Source organism: Neopsephotus bourkii, unplaced genomic scaffold (assembly GCF_033783945.1).
Source record: "Neopsephotus bourkii isolate Nb327-2 ecotype Australia unplaced genomic scaffold, CSIRO-AGI_Nbou_v1 NB_1810, whole genome shotgun sequence".
NCBI lineage: Eukaryota > Metazoa > Chordata > Aves > Psittaciformes > Psittacidae > Neopsephotus > Neopsephotus bourkii.
This window is the reverse complement of record NW_026902283.1, coordinates 1,296,187-1,323,893: the sequence shown is the minus strand read 5'-3', so window position 1 is coordinate 1,323,893 and position 27,707 is coordinate 1,296,187. Positions and strand designations below refer to the sequence as shown.

The window sequence follows — 27,707 nt, the reverse complement described above, 5'->3', positions numbered from 1 at the left end:
AGGACAGAACAGGAGAATTACTCCCCAGCTTTGGACACTGAATGAGGCAGCAACTCTAAGTGAAGTCCCAAACCAATTCAGTAGAAAAGAAACTCTTTCAGGGGTCAATTCATCCTGAAATAGATGCCTAAAATCAGGCAAGATGACTGTCAGCCTATAAGACAAGAAGATTGAGATAAACCAGCTCTACCACAGTTTTTCTATGCTCCCAGAAAACTCAGCAGTGAGATGCATACTCTGAATCCCTTTCTAGGAGGATGCATTACCTCTCCACTGACTACGGAGAAAGAAACTGACCAGACCAACATTTGACCTGTGAGAACATTCAAAACAGAACTGCTCCACACCTCAGCATCATCTTTCTGCTTAGTGTTGAAGACATTCTGTATTATTTTCTTAATGTTTCTAAGCCCAAGTTAATACTCTGCAGACCCCCATCATCTGTGTGATCACCAGAACACAGAACCTGTGTTGTGGACAACTCAACATGCTCCTGCCACAAGTAGGAAAGTAATAAAACTATCACTTTGCTATCTCTGAATTAAGAGCCCCCAGCAAATCTAATACACTAGCCATTCATCTGAAAATGAGCTGTCCCAAACACATTTTAAACCCACTTACATGGTTCTATATGGAAACTGTGTTTTTAATCTATAGCCCAACTACCTATATTACAGGAGTGAACCATGCATAGCTACTGAACTCCATCTAAAGCAACACCTGCTGTCCATTTTTAATCCATATTCCCTAACCCGCTTTAAAATCTACAATTTCCCACAGAAAGACCTACATCTGTGACACAGGAAGTAATCTTGGGAAGTTTTTACAAACTGTTAACAGAAAAGCAAAAAAATAAGTCTTTTGTCCCCTGTTTGCAATTCTACTACAATTCTATTGCAATTCTACCAGTATGTAACTTTTTGCTCCTAGCTTGTCGTTCTTGTCTATATTGGTACATAATCAATGCCACAGTAATGGTCCACATCAGATAGGTATGAATGCCAGCAAGAATGATCAGCCCTAGTAGAGGTACTAGTAACAGGCTAATAATTTTTCAGATGAATGAAACACTGCATTTTAAATCATTTCTACTCAGACTGAATAGCTACATGGAAATTCTTCACACAGATCTCTTCTACATAAAGTCAAGCTCTTTTCTACACACAGCTGAAAGCTCCCATTTCTGAAACATAACAATAGGCCTCACAAACTGAACTCTGCCAAACCACAGAACCAAGGAAAAAAAAAAAAAAAGGAAGGAGGCAGAGTGACCCCTAACTTACAGCCCCTTGTAAGCAAAGGCCCAAAGTCTTTCACAAGACTTTGTCAAAGGAGGCTTGAGAAGAGCTCTGCCTATGTGACAGTGTAACATTATACTCCTCAGGACGCAAGTCTGATGGCAGTTCCAGATAAGAAATAAATACTTCTCAGGAACCTGCAACTCCACCCTATGCACAGTCTGCTCAGATCTACATAAAAGGCTCTCGCCTGCTTTTGCACCAGCATGAAAGAAGCTGCAGTCAGGCACAGATAAAAGTGTGGAGAGACAGGAAGGAAGAAGTCTGTAGCAGACAAATATGCCATAAAAGTTGACAGGTGATGAACAAAAGGCCCTTAAAAGAAGCATGGCTCAATGAATTTTTCATTAGTCTCTTGTTTTATGACCATTCAAAATACTTTTCCTCAAAATGCTGCTGAATCTTCTCTATAGGTTAAGCATTACACCAAAACGAGCAGAATGCTGCTAGTAGCATGACAACTAGTAATTGTTCACACAGAAATAGAAAACTAAAGCAACACAACACTTCTTAAATTTAGTTAATTCAGATCATTAGAAGAAATTATGGCTTTAATTCTTAACTCCAGAAGAGGAAAAACTGTACCATTTTTATGTAATGTATATTGATTTCTGACCTTTCATCTATTTTCATTTCAAATATACATAACCCAAATACTGTTTCTCCTAACAAACTAGAAACCAGAAATCAATAGGTTAACATTTAGTTCCCCGAAAAACATTAGGGCTCAAAGCACTCAACTTCCAAAAACATATTCTGTAATTAGCATGGAGTCAAATAAACCACATCTGCCCAAAGAGCCACAATTAACACCACCACTAAGGAGAAGTCACAGTTACATTTGTACATGCAGATTTGTTGCCCTTGAAGTGAAATACTATTTCTGACAGATTTGTAGAGAACACAGACATCTACATGCTGGTATAATATTAAAAACTGGCATGGTGGTATCTGTTCAGCATTGTTTAATCATAGTCTTCTTTAAAGTGAACATCATGTGGAAACAAAAATTTACACTAGAAAATAAACATGGATCAATGCAGTTTTGGTAACCAGTGGAAAGGCAGAAGAGGGACAAGGGGGAAACATTAATAAAACTTTTCTGCTTTTTTATACAACATGAACTATATTAAAGCAATTCAAGTAAGCCTTTGAAGAAAAGTATAGGCTACTATATGGGGTGCTGCATTAAATTTCAACACTTCTTTGGATCCTAATATACAGAACCACAAAATAGCATAATCAGTGCTTAAAAAAAAAAAGAGCTGAAAGTTTTAGTGTATGAGGCATTTCTTCCTTTTTCTCTTCCTTGATCATTTCATCCAAAAACCTAAGCTTATGCTTTATACAGCTAAGTTGTCCTGAGGACAGAGTCCTGCAGAGTGGAAATAAAGACATTGATAGAAAACAATAATCAAGAGAAAGCACAGTCACCTTCTGTTGCTATCTTTATATGCATGTTTGGTTTTTTTTCCTTTTTTTTTAAGGAAAGAAACTAAATAAAGGCAAAGGGCTGCATCAATGCAATATTCAGCTCAGACTTCAGACTTTATGCAAAATCCAGTATCCCAATTCAGAGTTGCTGCTACCATAAACGTTACTCAGCTGCACTCAACATATTAAGTAACGTTATATGCAGGAATGCATTAGGTACTTTTAAAAAGCAGCTCAGGGACAAGAAGCTGATCTAAAAATCAGCTCTAGTTTGATCCCGATACCCCCACCAATAAATACAGAAGTGCAACAGATTATTTTTTCTTCGTACACTCCAAGCTTTGCAAAATTACTTACCAAATTAGCAGTAAGGGAAGGTGCTGACTTCCCAAGTGTTTGGTAGTGCAGGCGAACAAGATTGGACATATCCGCAAGTTTCCATTGCTGCTGCCCTGTTGAGCTGGGAAGCAGATACTTGCCTGTCAAGTTAAAAAAGAGTGTGTTAAAATGTTACATGTTCCAGATGAGGCAATGCTTACTCTAAGATAATGTTTACTATAAGGTAATGCTCTTACCGTTGTAAAATATTTGTTTTTTTCACTATAGTTCTGACCAAAGTGAATTCCAAACAGAATTCCTACTGTTTACTTGCTAGCCCTTCTCGTTAACCCTTCCACAAGCAACACTTCTCTTAGGCAAACTCATTTTTTTCAGTAACCTCACAACTGTATATTTTTCCTACCTACAAACACAATTAATGCAACAACAGATACAAACGTCCAGAATGGTGGGTCTGAACCAAAGGAACCTAAATTCTGAGGAGCAGACAAAAATAAATAAATAAAAACAACTACTAAAAAAAAAAACAACAACCCAAAAACACCAACAAACAAAACAAAAAAACCAACAAACCAAACAACAAAACCAAACCATGCCACTATCTAACCCTGGAGCAATAAAATTCTGAGTACAAGGTACAAAGTGAGGTTTACTGAAATAAAGCACTTATGAGGATAACAATAACACTGCCCTGTGAGTGGGGACTATTCTGCTTTTATTCCAAAATTGCTTATAATCTACCTAATAGGCCTCACTCAATTCCAAAAAAAGTATCCTTACCCCGCATACCAAGAAAGTGGAGATCACCAACGCATACAACAGCCACTCCCCAGGAATACACACACACTAGGCTCTCAGACAGCAATTGACACAGCCCTCCACCATGGTTGCAGTACTTGCTGCCTGAAAGTGTCACTTCAGTTGAGCAAAGTATAACGGAAGGTCAGAGCCCTGATCAAGCACTCCCACTTGGTCATGACCCTGTCCCTAGAGGCACTAAGCAGGCAGAAAGCATCATGGGCTCAGGAAGCCCCTAAGCTGCAAAACAGCATCAGGGAGAATACTCGGGGAATTACATTAAGATGACGGGCATATAATAATGCTGTTCCATTCTGGTTACTTTCAGCCACTGTCAAGAAACAGGGTAAGAGGCTATATACAATTCTTAACAAAGATGTACAGCCTAAGTTCTTAGTTCTTTCTGAAAACTATGCAAACATAAGACACAACTAAAACAACTGACTTCTCTTAGAAGACCAACTAACTGATGCAAAGTGACAATTAGAAAAAAAATATCTAATCAAATCTAGGTTCAAAATCACAATGCAAAATTTTTATTGAACAGCTCAAATGAAAACCATCTTCCCAACTATACATCCTAAACATTTGTTTCCTGGAATTACTAATTATTACCTCATTAACCTTGTAATCTCAGAGAACTATGGAGTGAGAGTAGGCATGTGCATGACCACTGCTATAGGATTCGCACCCTGGTAGGTGTGCACAGATTTGACAGGAAATCAAAGGCTTCTGCTTCATAACCCTATTTTTGACAGCAGATCCTCAGAGAGTTGCTGGAAACTGACTGTTCTGGGAGCTAGAGAGCTCTCAAGCAGCAGCACAAAATAGTCTTTTTAATGCTTCCCAATTAGTCTTCAAAATGTGCTATTGTTCTTTGTTACACTGGTAAAGTGGAACCCATGAACATTTTTCACCCAATTTGCTAACAGCTTGCCAGAGCCTAGAAGAAAAACGTACAAAAAAGATGTGGGTTTTTGCTCAATTATCCAGGATAACATTTCCCAGAACTGGAAAAACTGAATTAATTTCCCATCTGCCCTCTCTGCCTGTTTCTACCAAATTCCGGTTACCTTCTTGCATAGTCTCCCACTATGCTCAACTAAAAGGATGCCATAAAAAGCCTAAGGCATTGATTGTCATGTCCACATCTTTGATATTCCATTGATGTCAATTATGGTACGTATCAGTGATATGTGCAGTCAGCTACAGCACCTCAAAAGGTTAACTCCTTTTTATCCAAGCAAGAAAAAGAGAATTAAAAAGTTAGTGGAAAAAATTAAATTATACACACCTCACATTTAAACAGGTATGCTCTATTTCTTTAATACTTTCCACATCAGAAGAGGTCTATGCCTTTTCTTGCATTTTGACTCTGCCCCCAAGAGTCAGTGGTAAGATAAGATTCTTGGGGTGACACTAGACATTTCTTACTGCTGTATCACCTGATTACAAAGATTTCTGAGGCTAGAATGCAGACTAAAAGCACTGTGATGGAGGTCTGCAAGAAGGCTCTTGAAATTTCAGCAAAGTCAAGACAGCTCCAAACAATACATCATATCACTGATGGTAACATCAGTAAAACACTTTGGCAACGCCTATTTTGTCAAGGCATACATTACACAAATTTCTCTTAGAAACTCTGTATTAAGCCACTCTACAAACCACCAGGAAAACAACGTTAAACAACTTGCAACTTGATCACTGTAGTATATAGCCTTGGTGCCTTTTATCATCATGGGAATCAACACTTGAAAAGCAGTAGTTTTCCTCTCATCTTTAGAACAAAAGAGAATGCAAGCAAGAAACAGGTCTGTTTTAATAAATCTTGCTCTGAAACTGGGGAAGAGCTTCACTCTTTGGTTCATCAATACCCTTTCTTGCAGGGGTTTGAAACTCGTCACACTAAGCTTTTCCCAGACCACAGTAATCAAAAAAACCCCCAAACATTCAACATTAACATTGAACAGTAAGATTTTGCCTGACTGACAAGAAAGCAGAAATTAACTTGGCACTAGGGCCAATGTCTGCACTCTAAGAATTCACTTAATATCCCATTATTTCTCTCTTGCATGATTAAACTGTAGAAATATTTAAAATAACATTGGAGGGTTTGTGGAGCAGCTAATTAGGCAGTCGACACAATCAAAACTGCCAACGAAAATGTGAGCATGTGTGATGCTAGAATGGTCTCTCATCCCATCCTTATCCCAAACAGGAGCCTTGAGAGCACTGCCGAGTTCACAACATACTGAAACTGTCTAAATTCCCTTTCATGGCTTTTTAAGCTTTTAAACACAAAAATGGCATAGAATAAATATGCTTTCTACAGAAGCAAAACTAGCCATGGCTTATAAAATAAGATGGTAACACGTATCTTACTGGAGTTACTAGGGCATAATGCCAACCTTTATGCAGAGAAATACTACCAGGAGATTCACACTTATCAACAAGAATGCCAACTGCAACAAAATATCTGGAAAATAACAACCGTGTATTTAATACTGTGCTTCTTAAAATAAGCAAAAGTTTGACACAGTTTATAGGAATGCAATGAGGCTTTTTCATTTCCAAAAGCAAACGGAGTGTCAACATTTCTTAAGAGAAAAAGAATTTCTTCCAAAACCGTCTGCTTTGAGAGATTAGTGTGCCACTGTGTTAAACCACCACAAAATAAACAGTCCCTGCCCATGGTAAGTTAGTCAGATGGATTCCTCCAGCTTAAAAAAAAATAAAATTCAATAATGCCCTCAGTCTATCCAGTCCTTTTTTCCTGCTGCTGTAGTACTTCCACACTTTTTTTTTACGTTCATAATTGTATGCATTTCTCCACTTTTTCTTTAATAACCCCTTGAATTTACATGTATCCAGTTTTCCTCACTGATATGTGATTCAAAAATCAGTATTACACGTAAAACCTGAGCTTAAATGCCCTACTGATTTTCACACTGCATTCATTTCTGTATTCAAGTTTAATATTCCAAGAAGCTACTTCCTTTTTTGAGTGAACTGACTCGGAGACAGAGAGGATGACTTCACCTCAACTCTACCTCATCCCTTCCATCTTAATTAGCATTTTAGCTGATACACAGCACAAAAACACTGCCGATGTTCAGGATAATCACCATCTAACGAGAGACTGCTGCCACACTGATAATAATTTTCTTACTACTTTCACAGGTTATTGATACAGATAAATCACCTACAGATCCCCTACTGCTGTCCCACTCAAGACAGCCTTTGAGTTCTCCCCTGGGCCTTCTGCAGAGAATTTGCTGGCGTCTCTGCTACCCTTCCTGTGCCTGAAACTATCAAGACAGTCTGAAGTCACAACACTGTAACCAGTGCAATTCCTTCCCACACCTGAATGCAAACCTCATTATTCCACAAAGTTAGTCATCAAAAGACATTTCAATGAAAGTTGACTTACATTGATTATGTAACGGTAATAATTAAATATTATTTAACAGCATTATGTAATCATTGGGGGACATAGGGAATAAATACATCACTGGAGTTCAGTGTCATCTTCCCCTTGAACTTGCCTCTTGTATGTCTAGGTTCCTTTATAGTGGATATTTATAGAAAGTCCAAACAGAATCTTTGTTATGTCTGAATTCTATTGTGTCCCATGTGTGCATACTTCTTGTATGCCTTACTGTTTAAGGCCAAACAGGACTAGAAAAAAACACATACACTCACTCAAAGATCAGTCACAGAAGGTGGGCTTTGCTTTATCCTAATTAGAAAAATCTTTCCTACTGCTGAAGTATTACCCTCCTTCATCTTTCCCTATCAAATACATATCCCAGTAGCATGGCTGAGAATTACTAAACGAGCTTAAATCTAGTACATATACATTTTCCATTTTCAGTTAATTTAGAAATTACTTGTCTCAAATCTTCACCAGTCTGATGTTTTAGGAACTGCATATGATGGAGGAACCTTCTGCCATTCAAGAGGATTTTGCCTTTACAAAAGTACTTAGGACAGCATAGAATGCACTGCTGGAAATTCTGTACTTTGTCAAAATGGAAGATAAATACAGAGGAAGCACCTTGAAGGTTTTTGATGGAAATAAGTTTTTATGAAAATATTAAAAGCAGTTTTCCATTACTCAACTGTAAATGGAAGACAGGTATGTACTTTGCTAAAATAGAAACATCTGGATTTGGGCTGACAGTATAGACACAATTAGTCCAAAGTGGAAGCTGTGCATATGATTACAATGTACCACAGATTAAACTGAATGTGTTTGCTGTGAAATAACAGCCTTCAAAACAGCCTCTTGCCATTTTGACATTTTAAAGGCAAGAGCCAAGAAATACTTATTTTACCTAATTTCTGAAAAATGACTTACATGTATTTATGACGTAAGTGCAGAATATTTTAAAAACAATTCAGAAAGCTTCTTCCCACTCAGTACTTTAAAGTAAAAAATAACTGACCCTATCTCAAAACCCAAATGCTGTGGTCCAGTCAGATTTGCTAAGTGTAGCTTCAAGTGGGTTGCTCACTCAACATATCTCTACAACAGAAGAACAGGCACAAGCCATGGTGGAAGACAAAACTGCACCCCCCTGCAGATCACTCTGGATCACAAAACAAACTGAAAAGAAACACAGCTGGGTTCTACTCCCTCTTCTAACAATTTCTGCTTTTCTCCAAAAAAACACCCCCAGACTGTACAGTTCATTGACAGGTCTTACTGTGAATGGAGGAAAGACTGAAGCCAAACCCCTGACACCTCAGCACCCCAGCAGTGGTAGCCCCAGCACAGGCAGAGCAGCTACAGACACATGCAAACAGCCTGGGCAATAGGAGCAGTGGGAAGCAGAAACCAAAGCTAGAGGCAACATACCACTACTTCCACTCCCACAGATACATGAAGCCTCACCACAACAACAGAAACCTGCCAGGTGAAAAGCAAACAGCCTCCCACATTAGTATTTTTACTATCAGTTTAGGGCATTCTGCTTTATTGCTTCAAATTTAACTGCTGCAGACAGCCCAGCTGTAGGAAATCATGTGGATGCTGTAAATTTCAGGGTCTATTCCACACTGTGGGAGTGGAGGGAGCAAAGCCCATAATTCGCATTAGCAGTAATTGGAAAGTAAATGGATAGTGGATGGATTTAAAGCCATCATTAGGAAACTTTTCAATATTTTGCCTTGTTTTACTATGGCTGCATCAACAAACTTTACTTAAATTTCAAATGACTACCAGCAGGCAAAGAAGGGTTACCATTTAATTCATGCCTCATTTATTGCCCACAACTTAAGAAAATTACCACGGTTTGCGTATTACTCAGCTGCACATGGCTGAAGTCAACAGACAATGCCAATTTGTCTGATGCAATAGGCGATTTTTTTTTTAACCAATCTATCCACTAAACATAACATTACTCAGTTAAGCCTATAACTGACTCAATTATAATTTCTCACTGCACAAGAAGCCCTTCTAAAAATCCTATTAAACTCTCTATAGATTTTTCACTTTTTGATGAAAAGTGAGACTACAAACACTTCTTAAAATGCTCTATCTTGGGTTTACCTTCTAAAATTAGATGAAGTAGTATTTGGTCATGCATGAAATCAATGTGGCCCACCAAAGGCAAAACCCAGGTGAGATTATGATCTTAAAAAAAAAAAAGGAAAGGAAAAAAAAAGGCAATACATCTGGTCTTAAAATATCACCAATATTGTGAAAACTAGAACTGGAAAAGGACACATACAGTTTTGGACCGGGAACTAGTAGGATGTATGCTTAGATCTGTATCTAAAATATATTTAAAAAAAAAATCAGAACTCAATTAATTACAAAGGATTCAGAATCAAGATTGTTTGTAAGTCAATTACTAAGAATAAGATGTCACATACAGTTAATATAGTTAAGATTTCCTTACAGAAATAAATGCAATTTCCATGCTTGGAACAAATATAATTCACTGAAAGATACTTAAAAGACAATACTGAATTTTGCTTACATGGAAATTACTCAAAGTTCCTCTGCACAGCACTCACTGAAGTTACTTTTATATTTTGATGATTTGCAATCTATTATTGAAGTACTATAACCGCAATAAAATATTTGAAAGGCATTTGGGATCACCAGCAAATCTCTTTAGTTTTATTTAGATTTTGGAGGTGAGGACAGTGTTTGGATTTTGGGTTTTGTTTTTTCTGTTTTCCATACGAAATGTCTACTGCAATACAGTATTAGATAGCTAATGACACTGCTATCTGTCTGATAAAAAAAAAAAAAAAAAACCAAAAACAACAAACCCTAAAGCCTGAAGTTATAATTTACAACTCTTCTTATAGACCTCCCAATTCTACTGGAATACAACCCAGAAAAATGATTAGTTGCAGATAACTTATTCATCAGTGAGCTCAGAGATGGGCACATTCTGCCTCTTCCTTTTCTTTATCTTACCAACAAATAGAACCTGCTTCCATACTTCTAACATGTAGCTCCAAAAATGACAGACTGCCAGATCATTCTGCAACATAACTTTGATAGACAAATATTTCTGCTACCCTTTCAGCATTTTTTTCCACTCTACAACTGCTCCAGAAAAAAAATGAAGAGCCGGCTCTGAAACTCTGAAAATAGGAGGAAAAACCAGAAATTTAAGGTTCAGACTGAACACATGATGCTACCAAAAGCACATTAAACTGGACTAGATCTAAGTGATGATACAGTTCTAGTGTTCCTTCTCATATACAGTCAATACTGCACACTCAGAGCTAGGTCTTACCTGCAACTCCAAAACTGTCAGACTTTCAACCAAGTTGTGCCTAGAATACATGTAGTCTAATTTTAAGAACTCGAGAAAATTCACTATTGCTCAGGTCAAACACTAGATGAACAGCTACTTCAGGCAGCTGCTAACACTCTTGGCTCCCAACTCTTCTCAATCTCAACATCTTTTTTTTTTTTGCTACCTTCTTATCATTGAAATTATAATATGAAACATCTTCTACTGCACTATGAAGAAAGCGCTCAGCAATTCTATTATGAATTACAAGCATGAAGTGTCAACACACTACTTTTCCTTAAGTCCCTGCTCTGACCCCTATTTTAGTTTCACATATACATTGCTATGCCACATAATACAAGAAATTATTTGCAACAATGTTTGTTTATAGTAATTTTTCAAAAGGTGGAGTTTCTTAATAGAAAAGCCTGGCCCTGTTTTCACTTAAGTGAAAAAGGGAGACTTCAGCCTCTAAGAGTACAGATAATACAGTCCTGACATGCAATACCATTTATAAATACGCTGCAGAAACAGGTTTGCACTAATGAGCTCAGGTACTACCAATAACAGAACTGCAGCCTCAGAGACCTCAGATTTAGGTAATCAGCTGATTAAGCCCAAGCATTTAACTAAGCCCAGGCAAGTACTTTCATGTGTGCTTCTACAGTTACACTGCTAAGCATACTTGAGCCAGCTAATTCAACTGCTCTTGGAGTACTTAAGGAGCTACAACTCAAAACTTCAGAAACTAAATGTGCAATTAATTTTATCCATATTTTATTTTTTCCACTATAACAAATGACTCAACTTCCAAGACGCTTTATAAGCCTTCCAAAGAGGGTTAAACTCTACTCCTCCAGCCTTCAAAATAGGCAGCTTGCTAATGAGGCACTCTACTGCTACAGTCTGCTTTTATCTCAACAACAATCAACTTCCTATGTTCTGATGATTCAAGCACGATTAAGCAGCAATCGAGGAGTTAAGGGCAAAATAATGAGACAGGAATACAATATCTCTGTTCTCAGACTATCATATGATGCAGACATGTCAAAGAATATGGAAATTACCTTGCCAGGCACACAGGGAGGTAAAAAAAATAAACTTGACTATGTAGGTTGATTGATGCCTTAAATGACAAATGTAACTAACAATGACAACTATAACCTAATGTCACTTCAACCAGCAGTACACCAAGAACCACTCAAAAATGCATATTTCATAGCAGAACGTATTTACTTCATCTGTGTAAGACAGCTTTATACTTCATTATTTAAAGGGAAAAAACCAAAACAAACACAAAACAAACAAAAAAAAACAGCAAACCCCCAGGTGTATAATTATAGAATAGCTTGCTTCTAGTTCTTTCCATTAATTCTGGAGCAAGCTTAAAGCTAGGAAGCCTTTGAGGAAGGCAGTGAAGAGACACCAGGACATGCTCCAGGCATGCTACTGTATGAAGCACGTGGTGACTGTTGTCATGCATACCTAGCTGTTGAACCTTTTGCACCTGTATACCCAGAAACCCAGCAGTTAGCACCAGCTCTGGGCTGCTACCCTCCCCTCTGCTGCTGCTGGGGAGAGCCCTCAGGCAGCTGTGGCTGAAAAGACTCGAATCAGTACATCCAGTCCTGTCATGTGTCATGGAGATGAAAGCAATTTAAAAAATATGCTTTTGCTCTGATATGAGCAAAGAAATGCAGGAAGTAAAATTTCCTACAAAAAGGCATGCCTGACAGAGCTCTCAGGGCTAGCAGCCAATCTCCTCCCACATCCCACAGCACCCTGGCTTCTGGAGCCAGATACAAGCCAACAGAGCCCACCAAGCTGTACCCCAGAGATAGCTACAAAACCACAGGCCTTCTTCTGGAGTACTGCATGCATAATCAATGAGTGTCATAATTGGAAGTCAATAAACCATCTTGATACTGTACAGGGGAGACAAGGAACACTTCTCCCCTTATCTATGTCAATTGGCTGCCATTAATAAAAACAATCTTCTAAAGATGTTGCCACCAAAATAATCACATTGTAGTTACAATAAACAGCCATACAGAATGGGATGGTACCACTTTCAGAGGTTTCAAGGTACAACTAATATAATTTTACGCCCAGCTTTCCCCATCTACCAAGTTGTATCAAAGATTTGACACTGTGAGGCTTAATGAGCTAATTTTCATTTTCAAAAATGGGAAAAAAAAATGTACAGCAAAACGTTTGAGAAAACTCTGGATTTCTACCACCACAACTGCTCCTCTGTATAAGCAAAGAAAACCTCCCTTTCCAAGTCCTGCCAGCACATGCCTACCCATGGATAAGAGAACACCTTCCTCTTCATGTCCCATAAAGCTGTTGATCTTCCTGCTAATTAGTGTTAGTAGAGTGATGAATCTCTGATGCAAAAAACAGACTGAGGATCCCTAAATCCATTTCAAATTAACCACAGATTAGTTATATGGTTATAACAATAATTGCTGAGCATATCTGGATGACTGATGACTCGGAGGTAGAAAGCACATCAAAGCAGCAATATTAGAGAAGAAAAAAATATATAAATATATACAACCCAAGATTTCTCAGGTTTTAGCTCTTACTATATCTAAATCTACTTGACCACTTCATTAATGTAAAGTGCTTTAGGATCTTTGGATTAAAGATTCTATAAAATTAAGTCTCTACGTGTTACATCACCAGTATTTGTGTAAGATCAATTTAATGTTAGCAAGGTAACAGCCCTACCACAACTAGCAACAATTAGCCCAGCAGGAAGTCTGCTTCCAGGCAGTTATTGATTAGATAACTAGAGGCAAGATAAGAGGTTCAAACTATAAGTAACAAAGTGGTTTGGGTTTGGTTTTTTTTTGTTTTATGTATCTAACTGAAGAGCTTATCAGGACAGAGACAACTGAGTTAGCTGCAGCGTTCTGCAAAATACGAACTCTTCACAGCAATAAGCTCTTGTACCTTTCAGAAGTAGAAAGGTAGATGGCAATCTCCAAATGCTGCACCAGATGAAATGACGACACTGAACAGAGCTACACTGCACACTGCAGTGCAAACTGAGCAGCAGCAATGGGACATGAAAGCAAGGCCAATTCGATCTGCTTGTTCAAGTGATTTGCAGGTTAACCCCCTCCACAGTAAAAGCTTCATTTAATTTCTCAGCCTTTCACATTACTTTCTGCCATTAATTCCATTAAAGCATCTCTGAACACAGCAAACTAAAATCTGTAGAGAATTTAAGCCAAAAACCCTGACTATAGACAGCTCTTTGAAGCTTGTGGAGATGAAGAAAACCAGCCACCACAGAAAAGCAGCTTTTTAATTAAACATCTTTTCTCCTGATTAGAAACAAGTTTTGAAGCCCCAGTCTGTGCAGTGCTAGGAATCCTTAAGAAGACAACTTAAGGCTGGGGAGGAGGTGTTTAAATACATGTGTACTCACAGAGGTCTATTGTCCCAAGAAGAACAGAGCTGATCTCGCCTGACCAGGCTTTGCTGTCAGTCTGTCCAGCACTGCTCCAGCGCCCCTGGCACCCAGGGTGCACCAGCATTCTTCTGAAGCAATGAACTTTTCCCTCTCCATTTGACCTAAGGCTATTAGATAAGTAACTACAACTCAGCTTTGCGACAGAGCTTATTCCACAGTTGAACAAACTGTGTGAGGATTGCGTGTTACTCAGTTCAGACACAAGCAGAACTCTTAACACTCCAGTTTTCTTCCCACTTAAAGGATGTCACAAGCGCTGTTATGGGAATGAGTGCACGTAAGGAAGGGGGAAGCTGGAGCACGGAAGGCGCAGCAGCAGAATAAAAAGGCAAGCACTATTGTATAAGTGTTCGTGCTACCCAAAACATTACAATCCTTTGGAAACACAACATTTTAAATTAAAAGAGGAACTGGTCATAAATACTATCAAATACTTTTACTCTGAAGTTGTTTTATCTCATGAATGCTTATGTTTAGCAACCCCCATTATTAAATATTATTTTTCATCCTCTCTTCTGCTAAGCAGTACTGCTAGCACATCACAACACAAATTATTAAAGTAGGTTTGCTAGACCAATACTAGGCTACATCCAATAAGGTCTTTTCATTCCAAAATCAGTCTCCCTTTCTCAGTGCTCCTCCTCCCATCCTTGGGGATGAAGATTAGAGAAAGCAACACTGTCACAACCATTAGATTGTAGTGTCTTTTCCAGAACATAATTGCAGTGTCTCCAGGAAGCAGCATTCATTTTGTTTAATGGCCAAACTTTACTTAGTTCCAGTGGTTCCCTAGTGATTTTCAGGGAAGCAACAGCAGATTTATTCGCAAAAACATGGATTTAGCTTTCTTCAACTCAAAAAAAAAAAAAAAAGCATTCTTAGCTTGTCACTGGAAAAGTGTGGTTGCAAGATTACTTAAAACTGGGCAATTCAGGAAAAAAACCAACTGGGTTCCAGTTTCCCTGAAGCCATCTAGAATACAACTCCACTTTCCATCCTGCCTTTCTGGAAGTTTCCAAACCTCCTCTGCCTTGTCTTGTTTTCCCACTGGAAAGACCTTGTACATCAAAGTATTTCAATTTTCTCGAATTCCTATGTAGAGAATTTTGTAATTTACAGTAGCCAATTCAGAGTAGTAGGTTCTCAGTAACCGTAATCCTTCAGGTTTTACAAGTCTCATTCACTATATTGCAACAATATAGATTTTATTTCTTGTCATATGTCATGCATAACATTACTCCTTATAAAGTCCAATAAACTCATTTATTTGGGATCTATTCCCAGAGATAAAAACCCGATCTATTTACCTCTATTAGTATTCAGCCCTGTAGGATTTGAGCTATTCTTTTTTATATAAACAAATGAAATCTTTATTCTTGTTTTTATCATTAATTCTACTTATATTCTATGGCTCAATAATATTGTGTTTTTAACAGCAAAGTCAAAGTAGCATACAAAGCACAATTCCCTTATCTTCTAACATTTGGAGAGAGCATCAAGCATCAGCATAGGAATACCCTGCAAATTTGTAAGCTAGCAGTCTTCTCTTGCTTTACTTACTCTCACTTAATGTATTTGTAGGAGATTAGCAAAGGTAGCATTTTTGAACAAGGGTAGAGACCATACCTTAGACAATTTCTGAACTGTCTAAGCTACTGAATTGTTCAGGAATACCTTTCTGAACAATTTTCCAATTGACTGATACCCACTATTAAGCTACGACTTAATTTAAGAGTATCAAAAGCAACAAGACAAAAGGATAAAAGAAGACAGTAATCAGTGTAAAGTGATAAAAAAAAGTGAACTTTTCCAAAGTATATTTTTTTTACCTTATGGACCATGAGTATCTTTCCAGAAATACTAAGACTCAAACAGAAACTATGGACAGGATGTGTGCACTGACACAACAGCTCACTCTTGAATGGAGGGCTTTCTCATCCTCCTTTTTTTTTTTTTTTTTTATGATATTGTGATTGATGTAGTTCCATACCAAAACCATGAGCCTCAGCATTTAAGAAACTCCACAAAACCACAAAACACCAACTTTCAGTATGCAAAAAAAGGTAGGTAAATGCAAGTCTGAGGTTACACTGAAATTATTAAGTTCAGATTACTGGGCATTAAAAAACAATTCTAGGAAATAGTTCTCCATCTGCAACAGTTCTTGAAAATGATTTTTTTTTTTAAGTCCCAAAAGAATATTAACAACCTTCTGTCATCACAATGACTTTGATTAATTTAATCAGTATCATGAAAGCTGCTAAGATATTTAAACTATTTTAAGATACCAAAGCCGTAGGGTATTCAGGTTCATTTAAAGTTCATTAGGAATAAAGCAGTTTAAAATCATTGCACACTATATTCCCAAATCTCGACATGAAACTGTGCACAACATATTGCAAGCAGACAAAAAGCATATCCATTTCCCCTTTGTAAAGGCCTCAAGCAATAATTCACGTGTAGAGATAAAGACCAGAGATTACAGCAGCAGAGCACATTTGCTTTGTTTGGTTTTGATTAGGCTGTCTCCCTCCTCTTTATCTGGAGAGCTTATATGGAAAAGTTCAATTTTTACAGACCATGATCCTACTTTAAAGTTAAAAACAAAATTAAAAACCTACACCAACTCTTGCTGAAATAATAAACTGTATGCTGGCAATGTTTAGTATCAGTAAGCACTAGTCTGATCTACAGTTCAAGTTTTTAGAGTATCAATACTCCAGATAAGCCAGAATTCACCAACATGGTTCGCGAAACCATATTATACTTCAGACTGATGTAAGCCACTTATCATTCATGAAAGCTCACACAGAGAAATCTATCGTTCCTGAAATCTTCATAATACAACTCTTGATAAAAATAAAGGCACAAGGGAAATGGCAAATCTTACCCAAGTGACACTAAAAATCACAGCAATGATTATGTGCTGATGTGACACAAGAAGTTCCTGTAGTAGTATCTGTCTTTCCTTCACATAAAGCACAAGACAACTTAATATCCTCTTCTTCACAGCATGTTCTTCATACTGTTAGATGCTGTGCATTTCAGGAATATATTTAATTGCTGAATTCTAGCAAATTTAGAAATTCTTTTTCTTGAAATACAGAAATTAAGTGCTAGTTAAACTGTCCCAATGTTTTCACATTCATTTCACTAGCTGCTCAAAATCAATCATTATGTATGCAGACATACAGCTCTCAGGACACAATAGTGATTTCAGCATCTGGCATTTTCCACAGACACTGTCAGGTCAGGGAGGGCCTGAGCCCTCCTCAAACATTCTGATACCTCTTTACATGGTTCCATGGAGAGCTTGCAAGTCTACAGCTAGTGGCTAGCTGGTAATGCCCCTCCTCCCTTGCACGGACTCCAGCAGATAAATGAGACCAAACTGCTTTTTCTTTAATGAACTCAAGTCTAGAGGGACCATCTGTGCATTTCAGCACCTTGAGAAAGTAAGATGTATGTGATCCCACTGATGGATGCATGTGAGCACATCTCAAACAACCCGTAAGCCTCCAAACTGAGTCAGCAAGATAAACGCCATATTCCTGAAAATTTCAGGAAATGGGTCATTTTCAGGCTTGAAATAGGTGCTTGGCCACCTATCAGCACCCCACGGAAGCAGAGCTTCAAACATGAGCTCCTTCTACTTACAATCAGGAAGCCCATGTGGAAGAGACTTTATGGAAACTCCAGGTGGAGCTCACATCTCTTCCAAAATGTCTGTCCACAAGGCAAACGCCAGGGGTCAAGGCACCATCAGCTTCACAGCTGCTAAACCTCCTGGTAACTTTACACACGCCCCAGACTCACCAGTTAGAGCTCCTCCAAGGCTTCCCCTTCTGAGATTTCTCCCATCTTCACTCAGCTGTTTCTTAGATGTATCAGACTTTTCAGGACTAGAGAAGGCTTCAGGACTGCTGGATTTCTGAGAAGGCACAGGCGGAGGTGACAGGATGTGATCAGGCTGCAAAGAAACAGAGAAAAAAAAAGTACATATGCTGTTTAAATGCTTACTTTCACTGAAAAAAAAATTAAAAAAAAGTCTAAGTTACCTTTACCTAAAAATTATGGCAGCATTTTGGGGGGGGAAAAAAAGTGTTTATAAATATCTTATGGTAATTAAATTGCTAACTGAAGCCAAAAATCTTGCAAGTGCTAGATCCGTGGCTGGCTCTATAAGAAAGGCATCCTCCTCGTGTGCAGTTCCCAGCACCTCCAACCACAGCCTCATGCAAGGACCATTTTGGCAGTGGTTCCACCTCAAGGTACAACGGATCAGACTTCAGCTTACTCGACCTTTTACAAAGCTGTCTTTTTACAGCTGTGAAACCATCTGACCTTGCAATCTATGCAATCTGCTCTTACCAACATTTTCCCTTGGCAATTTCTCCCTAGCTTTACGAGAGTAGTCACTAGATGGCACTGTTCTATCAACAAAGCGCAAACCACTGACCGGTCTAAAGAATCCCCAGTTTGCAAACGCATTCATTCATGCCGGCTTTGAAAAAAGCCGAAATACAGATCCTTATTCTTCAAATTCTGTTCCTGTCATCATTCCTATACAACACTTTAGCTGTCTGATTTCTACAATACATCGAATTCCTTAATATTTGATTAAATTCACAAAAACCAAAACAAAAAGCAAGTGAGCAAATACAGCAATGGAATAGCAGGGATGCGAGTAAGCAAAGTATAAGGAGTTTTGCAGGCGTCCTTCTCAAACGGGTACAGTTGCACGATGTCACCATTTTGCAAGTGACTCAAATGTTATTCTATAACATTTAAACCCTGACTCCTTTCTAAATTTTTCAGGAAGCCAAGCACATCAGAGTCTTTTCAATTTTCACAGTTCATGGGCTGAAACTTATCAGTCAGGCTGTCTGAGTATCACCTGCATACCTGACTGCTTCATCCTCCCTGTTCACTGAAAGGAAGGAGTCAAGGTCACCGATGAAGATGCACAGTGAAGCCAATTTCTGCTCAACAAAAAAGTTAATCCCACAGCGGAAGTACTGTTACATCCTACAAAGCACTTCAAATCCCATGTTTAGAGTTTCCTCTGTATTTAATATTTCATGCTAGTTAGTATTTTGGGGCTTGGGGTTTTTTTAGATCAAATCTGCAGCTTATTGGAAGTGTTTGTAGACTCACACTTCTAAAGCATCAAGAAACACCATGGGTTCTGAATCCGCTTCTTCAGCATATTAAGACTAATTCATGTTCATGACAAATGCTGAAGTAACTGATGAACACACAGCCCATGCCTTTTGCAATTTCCTAACTTAGGAGGGTTTGGGGTCATAAATAATATTTAATTAACCATTGTTGCTATTTATCTTTCAAAAACACAGGGGTATCACAGATATTTCTGTTTCCAAGTGCTAAGATACCTCACAAAGTGAATTTACAAATCAGTTAAAAAGGAAATGACTGGCAACAGCTTGCTTCTAATGAACATTATTTTGTGAATCTTTCACAGGAATCTGTAAGAAAATACCCAAACTGCTTGCTGACTGACGGATGGCAACGAATGTTCAATGCTGCATTCCAAATGATTCCCACCACCTGACAAAAACATGATCCAATCAAGGCTTTAGGTTGAGTTACTGGCAAAATTTATGTACTTTCTTAAAACAGCTTCACACTTAAAAGTAACCAACCATATTCTTTCCTTGCATAAGCTTCATCAAGACTTCAAACATCAAAAAAAGAGGGAAAAAAATAAAAATTAAAAAAAAAAAATCAACAAATGCACTACGCTCCTTGCACAGTAACACTTAAGTCTGCACAATGGAACTATCATCCATCCTGCCACCTGAAGCAACTATACCAGAAGACATCAAAGGGTCTAGCACTACAAATAAGCAGCATGGAAATCTGAGAGTTAACATTTTCATATTGATGGCCAACTCCTCCTAGTTTACGGAAACAATTACACATCAACAAAATATTTCTGGAAGCTATCTGAAGTCTCACTTTTCCTTCCAAAGGTCAAAATTAGATCTATAGCATGTACAGTGTGTTATTTTAAAGAAGTCTGTACATTGTACCTGCTGTTTTAGTAAACCAAGATTAGACAAGGATATACCCTTAAACAGCCTTGAGACAACTCTGGGAATGCTGTGGAAATATGAGGGAAAGGGACTGCATTAAAGTGGCCAGGCTTGTGAGCTGCAAGTTACTTTTCAGACTAGAATAGACAGTTAGATGAACTGATCTGACCCAGACAGGTTTTATATCCCACATTCAGACCTTACTGCCTTAGAGGCTTTCTGTCCTCAAAAGAACAGCCCTCCTCTCACGCCAAGCAGAGCACTCAAGTCCAACAAGTGAAATCAACAGAAAACATATTAGGTCTTGCTTCCTTGAAATACACAGCTGATTCCGAAGAGGTGCAACACGGCACATATTCAAATCACACAAAATTGTTAAATTCAGCCAAAAATGACACTACCTACTTCTGTTTAGTGAGATTATAGCAAGATCTATTCAAACTAATACTTATATTCTAAACCTGCAAGTAATGGAAGTTCAGCTTGTGTGTCAGATCAGGTACAGATTGGGCACTGCTGGTCGCAAGACAGGATCAAAGCAAGTATCCTGAGGCATGAGGGTAGCTGAAATTCTACCAGAGATATTTTAAATAATTTTACTCAAGCTGCTTCTACTCAGCACATCAGGTAATTGTGGCTGGGCAAATACTCTATTGGTATTTACTTCATGCTTTCTAGCTATACGGACATGTGTTCCATGTTGGATGGTATACAACTACAACAGGAGAACCAGGCTTTGGATGGTTGCACCTGGTGTGTGTGTGTGTGTGTGTGTGTGTGTGTGTGTGTGTGTGTGTGAATCTTGCTTGATATCAAATTGCAAGAAATAAAATAGCTGTATCCCTGCAGCAAGTTTCCAACAGACAGACATTCATGCTACACTTCGAGGGTTTTGGCTATTGCATACTCTGCCTACTGTCTTACATTACTGCACTACGAATGCAAGCACACACTTCCCTCCACACTCTTTTTAAGGAAACAGAGTGATTTAAGGAGCAGTAAGGTAACAGAGTGCAGTTTTCCCCACTTGCCTATGGCATTCAGAAGTTACTTCTGAAAGTCACTACTTGAAAGACCCATGACAGCTAAGATAAAGTATATGAAAGCAAGTATATTTGATAGTCCTGTATGTGCAGAACAAAGGAAGTTAAGTTAGCCATCGAGTGTATACGGGCTCCTTAGAGAGGGATTTTTAATCAGTACACATCTCACCACCAGTCTCTGCTGTTAATATTCACAAGGCATGGGTAGTTAACTTATGTAAAAATGCTCCCTCCCCCAACATTAAATACAGAATAATTCCTTTCCAACAAAGGCACTTTGAAAGGCAAAAAACACATGGCAAACTCCAAGCTATGTAGAATGTACCGTTCTATAAAATTAATTTCTTCCAATCCATTTTCAATGCATTTCATGAAAAAAAAACCCTGCTTGATTATGTTGTAGGTATGATTAATTTCTACAGAAGCACTGTAAAATTTAGGATTTCACATAAATGCTATTCCCCACCTCCCCACCCTTACAAAAAGGAACAGACAGTACCATTAAAGGCAAGCAGCTTAAAAATTACATAGAACAGAATAATCAAAATATCCTTATCACAGACGTTACACATAGATTTAAACATCCTATAGTAACATGGATTGAATTTGATTGACAGTCTCCTCCTATTATGCAGGAATCAATTTGTCCTCAAACCTTCCATCCCCATATTGTGAAGCTATTCATTTTCTGTGTGAATAGAGTTGGGTGCCTTTGTCCAAAGGAAATTAAATTATTCTCGCACAGTACTAGCCATGGACTCCTAACAGCTCACCTACTCAGAAAGGATTATCTTCATGTTTTTAAAAACCTCAGTAGCATTAAATCCAGCTGTCTACCATCATGCATTTATTCTACAGCTAGAATGAATTCTATGCTTGGTAATTATATCATCAAGTAGTCATATCAAGTATACATCAGCCCGCATTAAGGACATGACAACCAGTTCAAAATAAGACCTAGCCCCAGTGTTTAGAAGTATAATTTGAGCTGAGTACACAATGAGGTGTGAGGCAGCCAAGAAAGAAAATAATGGACTTCAAGAGAGGAAATCCATGGTACAAGAAGGTGAATGAAGCTAAGATAACGCAATCACACTGATAACACCAGGATAAGGAAAATAGGCTGTTCTGAGCTGCTGAGATTTGTTGGAACAAGGACTTTATTTTTTCAATGAAAAAAAAAATTGAAATGAGAACTGAACTCATCTGCTCAGCTTCACCTTTTCTTGAAACACCCACTATGGTTTTACTGTCCAAAATACTTCAACTCCAAACTCCCCTAATCGCTCCACAGGCAATATTCTTACTTCCAGCAGAAAATGGGAAAACATAGCTCAAATATTCAGTCTTAAAAATGTGAACAAAGATGTACTATTAAGCATTTTAGTTTCTTCCTCTTAAACACTGCACAACTCAACTCTACCTTAGGTCATGTCATATATCTACATTAAATCCCGAAGCTTCCATAAAAAGGCTACGTGCTATCACCCATTTTAAGCCTCCCCCACTCAGGCACCAATCCAAAAGAGAGATAACACCCGAAATCTCTCACACACAGAGCACTAAAAGCAGAAAACATCCAGCATAGTTCTACTGCTTAGTTGTTTTCATTATTAACCATAAGCCCCAAAATAAAATTCTACTAATAAGTATGTTGTCATCAAATATGCCAAATCGCATCATACCAATGCAGATGTTAAAAAAGCAAGAATGAAAAACATTGCACTCCAGTCCTATGGAGGCAAAAGTATTGGAGCCTACCTGGTAGTGAAGAGATATTCCACTATTCTGTAGAAACTCTCATAAAGCTAAGTACTTAAGAGGAGCATGGCTTCACAAACCTAACAAACCCCTTCTGTTTCTTGCATCTCCAGATATAAGCCATGGCAAAAGCACGCATATTTCTAAGGCCAGTTACGACCCACCACTAGCTCAACAGCGACTGACCCTTTGTAGCAAAGCAAACTGCGAGGCACATAAATCAATCTGTTTCTTTACATTACTTACACTGAGTTCCTCTCAGCATGCTGCCTCTATTTGGCTCCTTTCAGCATCTGTGCTTAAAATGCTTGCAAACACAATAGCCCAGCAAAGCACTTACTTTGAGGCAAACTATACAAACTTCCTTGAACTGGGTATGAGGGAGAAGTATGTTCTTACCATTTAAATATTCTCCCCAAGTCAAATTACATTTGGCACGAATACATGAGTTTTGATTAGTTGCACTGACACAGAGTGCAACACTGAATATGATCTTATTAAAGGACAGTATTTTATTTTTCAAAAGCATCTTACAATTTTTCAAAAGAAAAAAAAAAGGCATTTTAGCCAGTTAAGAGCATAGTGCCCTTCAGTTACTCCAAATGCTTCATGACAATTCAGCTGAATCAAATTAGATGAGAGAGGAATGCTACAGCAGGACAGTGTAGATGCCCAAGAGGTCTGAATACCATCACAAGCAGAGTTGTAAACAGATTTCCAACAGTTACCCTGCAATAATTCTTATCTGTGAGGAGCAGCTCCACTGCTTTTTGGTCACAGCAACATTAGTTTTTGAAGGACGCAGCTTGGGGGTGCAATCTGAGTAATCTGGGGATACACAGAAATCTCCATGAACATGGATTAAATCCAGCAGCTGAACAAGATCATTAGAAGCTCCAATTCAATCAGCTCATGGTAGTAAAATTCTCTATTCCTTTTGCCTACAAGCAATATTAACCCACCTCAGTTTTGAGCAGGGTTTAGAGAACTGTGTAATTCTTCTGAATATTCACAGCTCTAGAGCAGCCGTCACTTTGCCAAGCAGAGAACCACAAATAACCTAATTCTGCACAGAGACAAAAGTAAACACTTCTCCAAAAACTAGTACTACTTCAAGAAGCCAAAGATAATGAACACTTTGCACATTTCTTAAACTTGGCATTGCCTTTCCACCCTCCTTCAGCTTTGGCTGGGAGACCTTGCTAGTTCCTCAGTTGAATGGCATCTGTCATTCCTGTTCTAGACATTAAGCCTTGAACTATGTCACTTTTGCCCATGATATCCGGTTTCCTCAGTGGGACATCAGTCTGCCAGCTACTACACAGACAGAACGTAAGTTGCAGGAAAAGAGGCAGAAGATATCTTGTTTACAGTCAGATTATTACTTGCTAATCATTCATACAGCAACTCTCAATTTACATATGAATGCAACCTGCAGCTGACACTGCAAATGTGCCCTTACCAAGGTAAAGAAGAGAAACTCATTGCAAAGCTCTGAAGTTCACAAAGCATCACCTCTAACCTTTTATTAGTTTTACATCACACAAACACAATACCTAAACTTAAAGTCACTGTTCAAAATTGACTGGTTTATTATGCTGAATATATGAATATATGTATAAGTAAACAGAATTACCAAACAAAGATCATGATGCCTTTCTATAGCATGTTCTTACCTATTACACCCTAGGTAGTAGAAATATTTTAAGAATTCTGTTAGGATCAATAGAGATACATCCACATTATTTTGTCACATTTCTAGAATGGATGTGAAATGGGTAATTTTGCCGTTAAAACAGTTGTATTTTTCTTGAAAATAAATCTGACCTCTGCTCATTTATAAATAAATAAATCTCAAAGATGAAGAATCAGCTACAGCTATGTAAAAAACAAACAAACCAAAACAAAACAAAACAAATCACCAACCCAAAACAGCTTGCATTCAACGCTTTTTCACAAACACATTTACACATGATTGCACAGAAAATGAAGCACAGCCTACACACTGTTCTACAAGACCAAGAAGTGGCCTATAAATATGCATGCACACTGATGTCTGAGCCAATTATTACTTTACCCCAGTTAAGATTGAACAGTTTTGTTCAATATGATCAAGCCCTTCAGTTCTTGAAAGCCTCCTGTGTGCTGGCTCTGCACACTCTGAAGGATGGATGGACTGCTCCCTTTCCAGGAAACAAAGGGAGCAGTATTTGTACTGAAGACACTGCTTCCAACAACTCAGTCTGCCTTAAGTCTCCTTGGACTAACTCACCCAGCTTTAATGAACATTAAGCAAAAGATTAACTAAGAGCAGGTTTTGCAGATCTCTTATAAGGCCTCACAACAAGACTCAAAAACCAGAACATGGTTCTAAATAGGTATATGCAGGCATAGCTCGATTCATGGTTAAAGGGGATCACACAGGTCACTTGCTGGCAGCATCAAGACTTTCTTGTTAATCTAACAGTCATACAGGAATTTTCCCAGGAATGTACATGATGTACAAAGCCTTTGCTTCTGACAAGGGAAAAAAAAAAACACAACAAACAAACAAACAAACAAACAAAAAAAAAAAAACCAACAAAACACTTCATTTCTGACCTACAGAAAACTGCCAAGAGTAGTCAGAGCATCACACGCAGGCTGCTTGCCAGGGTGAAGCTGCACTAGTTCAGCAGGTCAGCCCTACTAGGAAACATGCACAGGGACTAGACTCAACATAGCAGAGTCTGTAAGGTAGCTTGTTTGATAATTTAATCCCAAAAATCCTGAAAACAGAGAGTAGGGCTCCAGGGGTCTGTCCAACCCACTCAGTCCTGCTCTAAGGGTAGCATCTAGAAAAAAGTCCCCTTTTCTGTAGAAGTACACCTTCTCTGAGCACTGCCTGAGCATCAAGAAGCACACTCACATTTCACCTTCATTTCCACACATTTTAAAGAATTGGACGAAAGAAGATAAAAAAAGAAAACCTACCCTTTGCTGCCCAGATGTGCAGCAGTACATGTCATCGCTATGCAGCAGGAAGGATACTCCCTTCCTGCCCCTGTCCTGCTAGCCATCTTGGCAGGAAAAAGTGTTTCGTAGTGTTGAAATTTGCTGTCAGTAACTACTGCCACAGCTACCCACTGCAACAGACCCAGTGAATAGCTGGAAGGCAGCAAGGGAAAGCCAGCAGAAAGCTGCTCAAACACCCCGCTGCCATAAGGGAGGAAATCAGGGACACAGCCCACCTCCCACCTCCAGTGGGTGGCTGCCAGGGTCTGGGAAACACCTTTGCGGGGGAAAAGGTGTAACAGCTGGAAACCTGCATGCTTGCAGCATTAAGTAATAAAAAAGCAACACCCACCCCCCCCCCCCCAACATTTTGCGAATGACACGACGCTGTAGGTTTAAGGTGCACGCACTGGCACAAGCACTTCAGCAGTCATTCTCCTTCCAGAAGGCTCACTGGCAGTGAGGAGCAGTGGTGCCAGACCACTGCTGTGTCCCTGTGCAGGCATGACTCTGCAGGGCACAGCAGACTTCACTCCAGAAATTACAGCTTCCTAATACAAAGCACACACTTCAGGGGTGTTGTTTTGCTTTCACTGATTTGTCTACTCCCTAGAAGGGGAAGAGACATGTTTTCAGCTGAAACACTAGGAAACAAATGTAAGTAAGTTTAACTGAAAAAAATAATTACATGACCCAAAGTAGTATTTCCTTACTTTCTGACTAAAAACAAAACAAAAAAACCCCCAACAAAAACCAACAAAAAAAAAAAAAAAACCCACAAAAAACACCTTTTCCAACCTACAGAAAACCGCCAAGCGAAGTCTTGCATAAAGTCTCTTTTTTGGCAGATTTTTGTTCTTTAATATTGTATGACTGTATTCATTTTCTTGCTAACATATTCAGAGCTATTAGTAACATTATCAACACTGTGCACTATACTCTGCTGTAGAGAAACATAACAAAATAGCCATATGGAGTATTTCTTTAGTATCTCAACGAAAGGAGAAATTAGCCACACAGCAAATGGAAAAAGAAATTTGATATTTCTAGACAACACAGGCAGAATTTTCACCCTTAATTATTTTAATGACCCTTTTTACAGCACAAGAATACCATGACAAATGCATGAAAATACGTATTCATACACTGTGTATGTGCAGGCATCCACATGCATACCTTACTTCAAACATTTTCCATGCTCATACACAGGTTTTTAAGAAAGACTTTTCCTGGCTCTTTAACTAGGAGAATGAAAATTTAGTAAAACTAACCTTCAAAGTCACTTTCAATTGCAAAAAAAAAAAAAATTGAAATACATAAGAAAGACCTATTCATCTTCATCAGCTGTTGACACGATCATCATTTGTCTCATGAAAAAAAATATTTCAGAGGAGAATATATACCTCTGGAAAGTGGGGGGGTTGTTATACCATGAATACTAATGAAGTGAAAGCAGTTTAGTTCTTTATAAAATCTATTTCCATTCACATTCACCAATAAGCTCCTAGACTACCTATAAAGGTTTCATTTATTCTATCGCACTGGAGGCCTCAGAAAACTAATTGTTTATTCAAGTCTATCTGCTCCATCCATGCTCAATTAGGTCTCACTTTTCCCTCAGTTACAGCAAAATTAAAAATAAAAATGCAAGGTGAAACATTCCCCATTCCACTGACCAGCTCCCCATAATAAGCCACCCTGAACAACTGCCACTCCAAGCACAGCGAGAGCTT

At 38.4% G+C, this 27,707-nt stretch overlaps 1 protein-coding gene across 1 annotated transcript in view; it reads right to left on the bottom strand.

Moving 5' to 3' along the window:
• Positions 1-3,089: 3,089 nt before the first annotated feature.
• The window catches only part of MAST4 (microtubule associated serine/threonine kinase family member 4), a gene marked incomplete at its 3' end in the record, with an annotated part of 71,090 nt that continues 46,472 nt past the window's right edge, over positions 3,090-27,707 (bottom strand). Inside the window, exons 2-3 of the mRNA XM_061342673.1 lie at positions 17,934-18,087; positions 3,090-3,211 (exon numbers count right to left, since the gene is read on the bottom strand). Coding sequence (XP_061198657.1) covers positions 3,090-3,211; positions 17,934-18,087 — 276 coding nt within the window. The remainder of the gene's footprint in view (positions 3,212-17,933; positions 18,088-27,707) is intronic.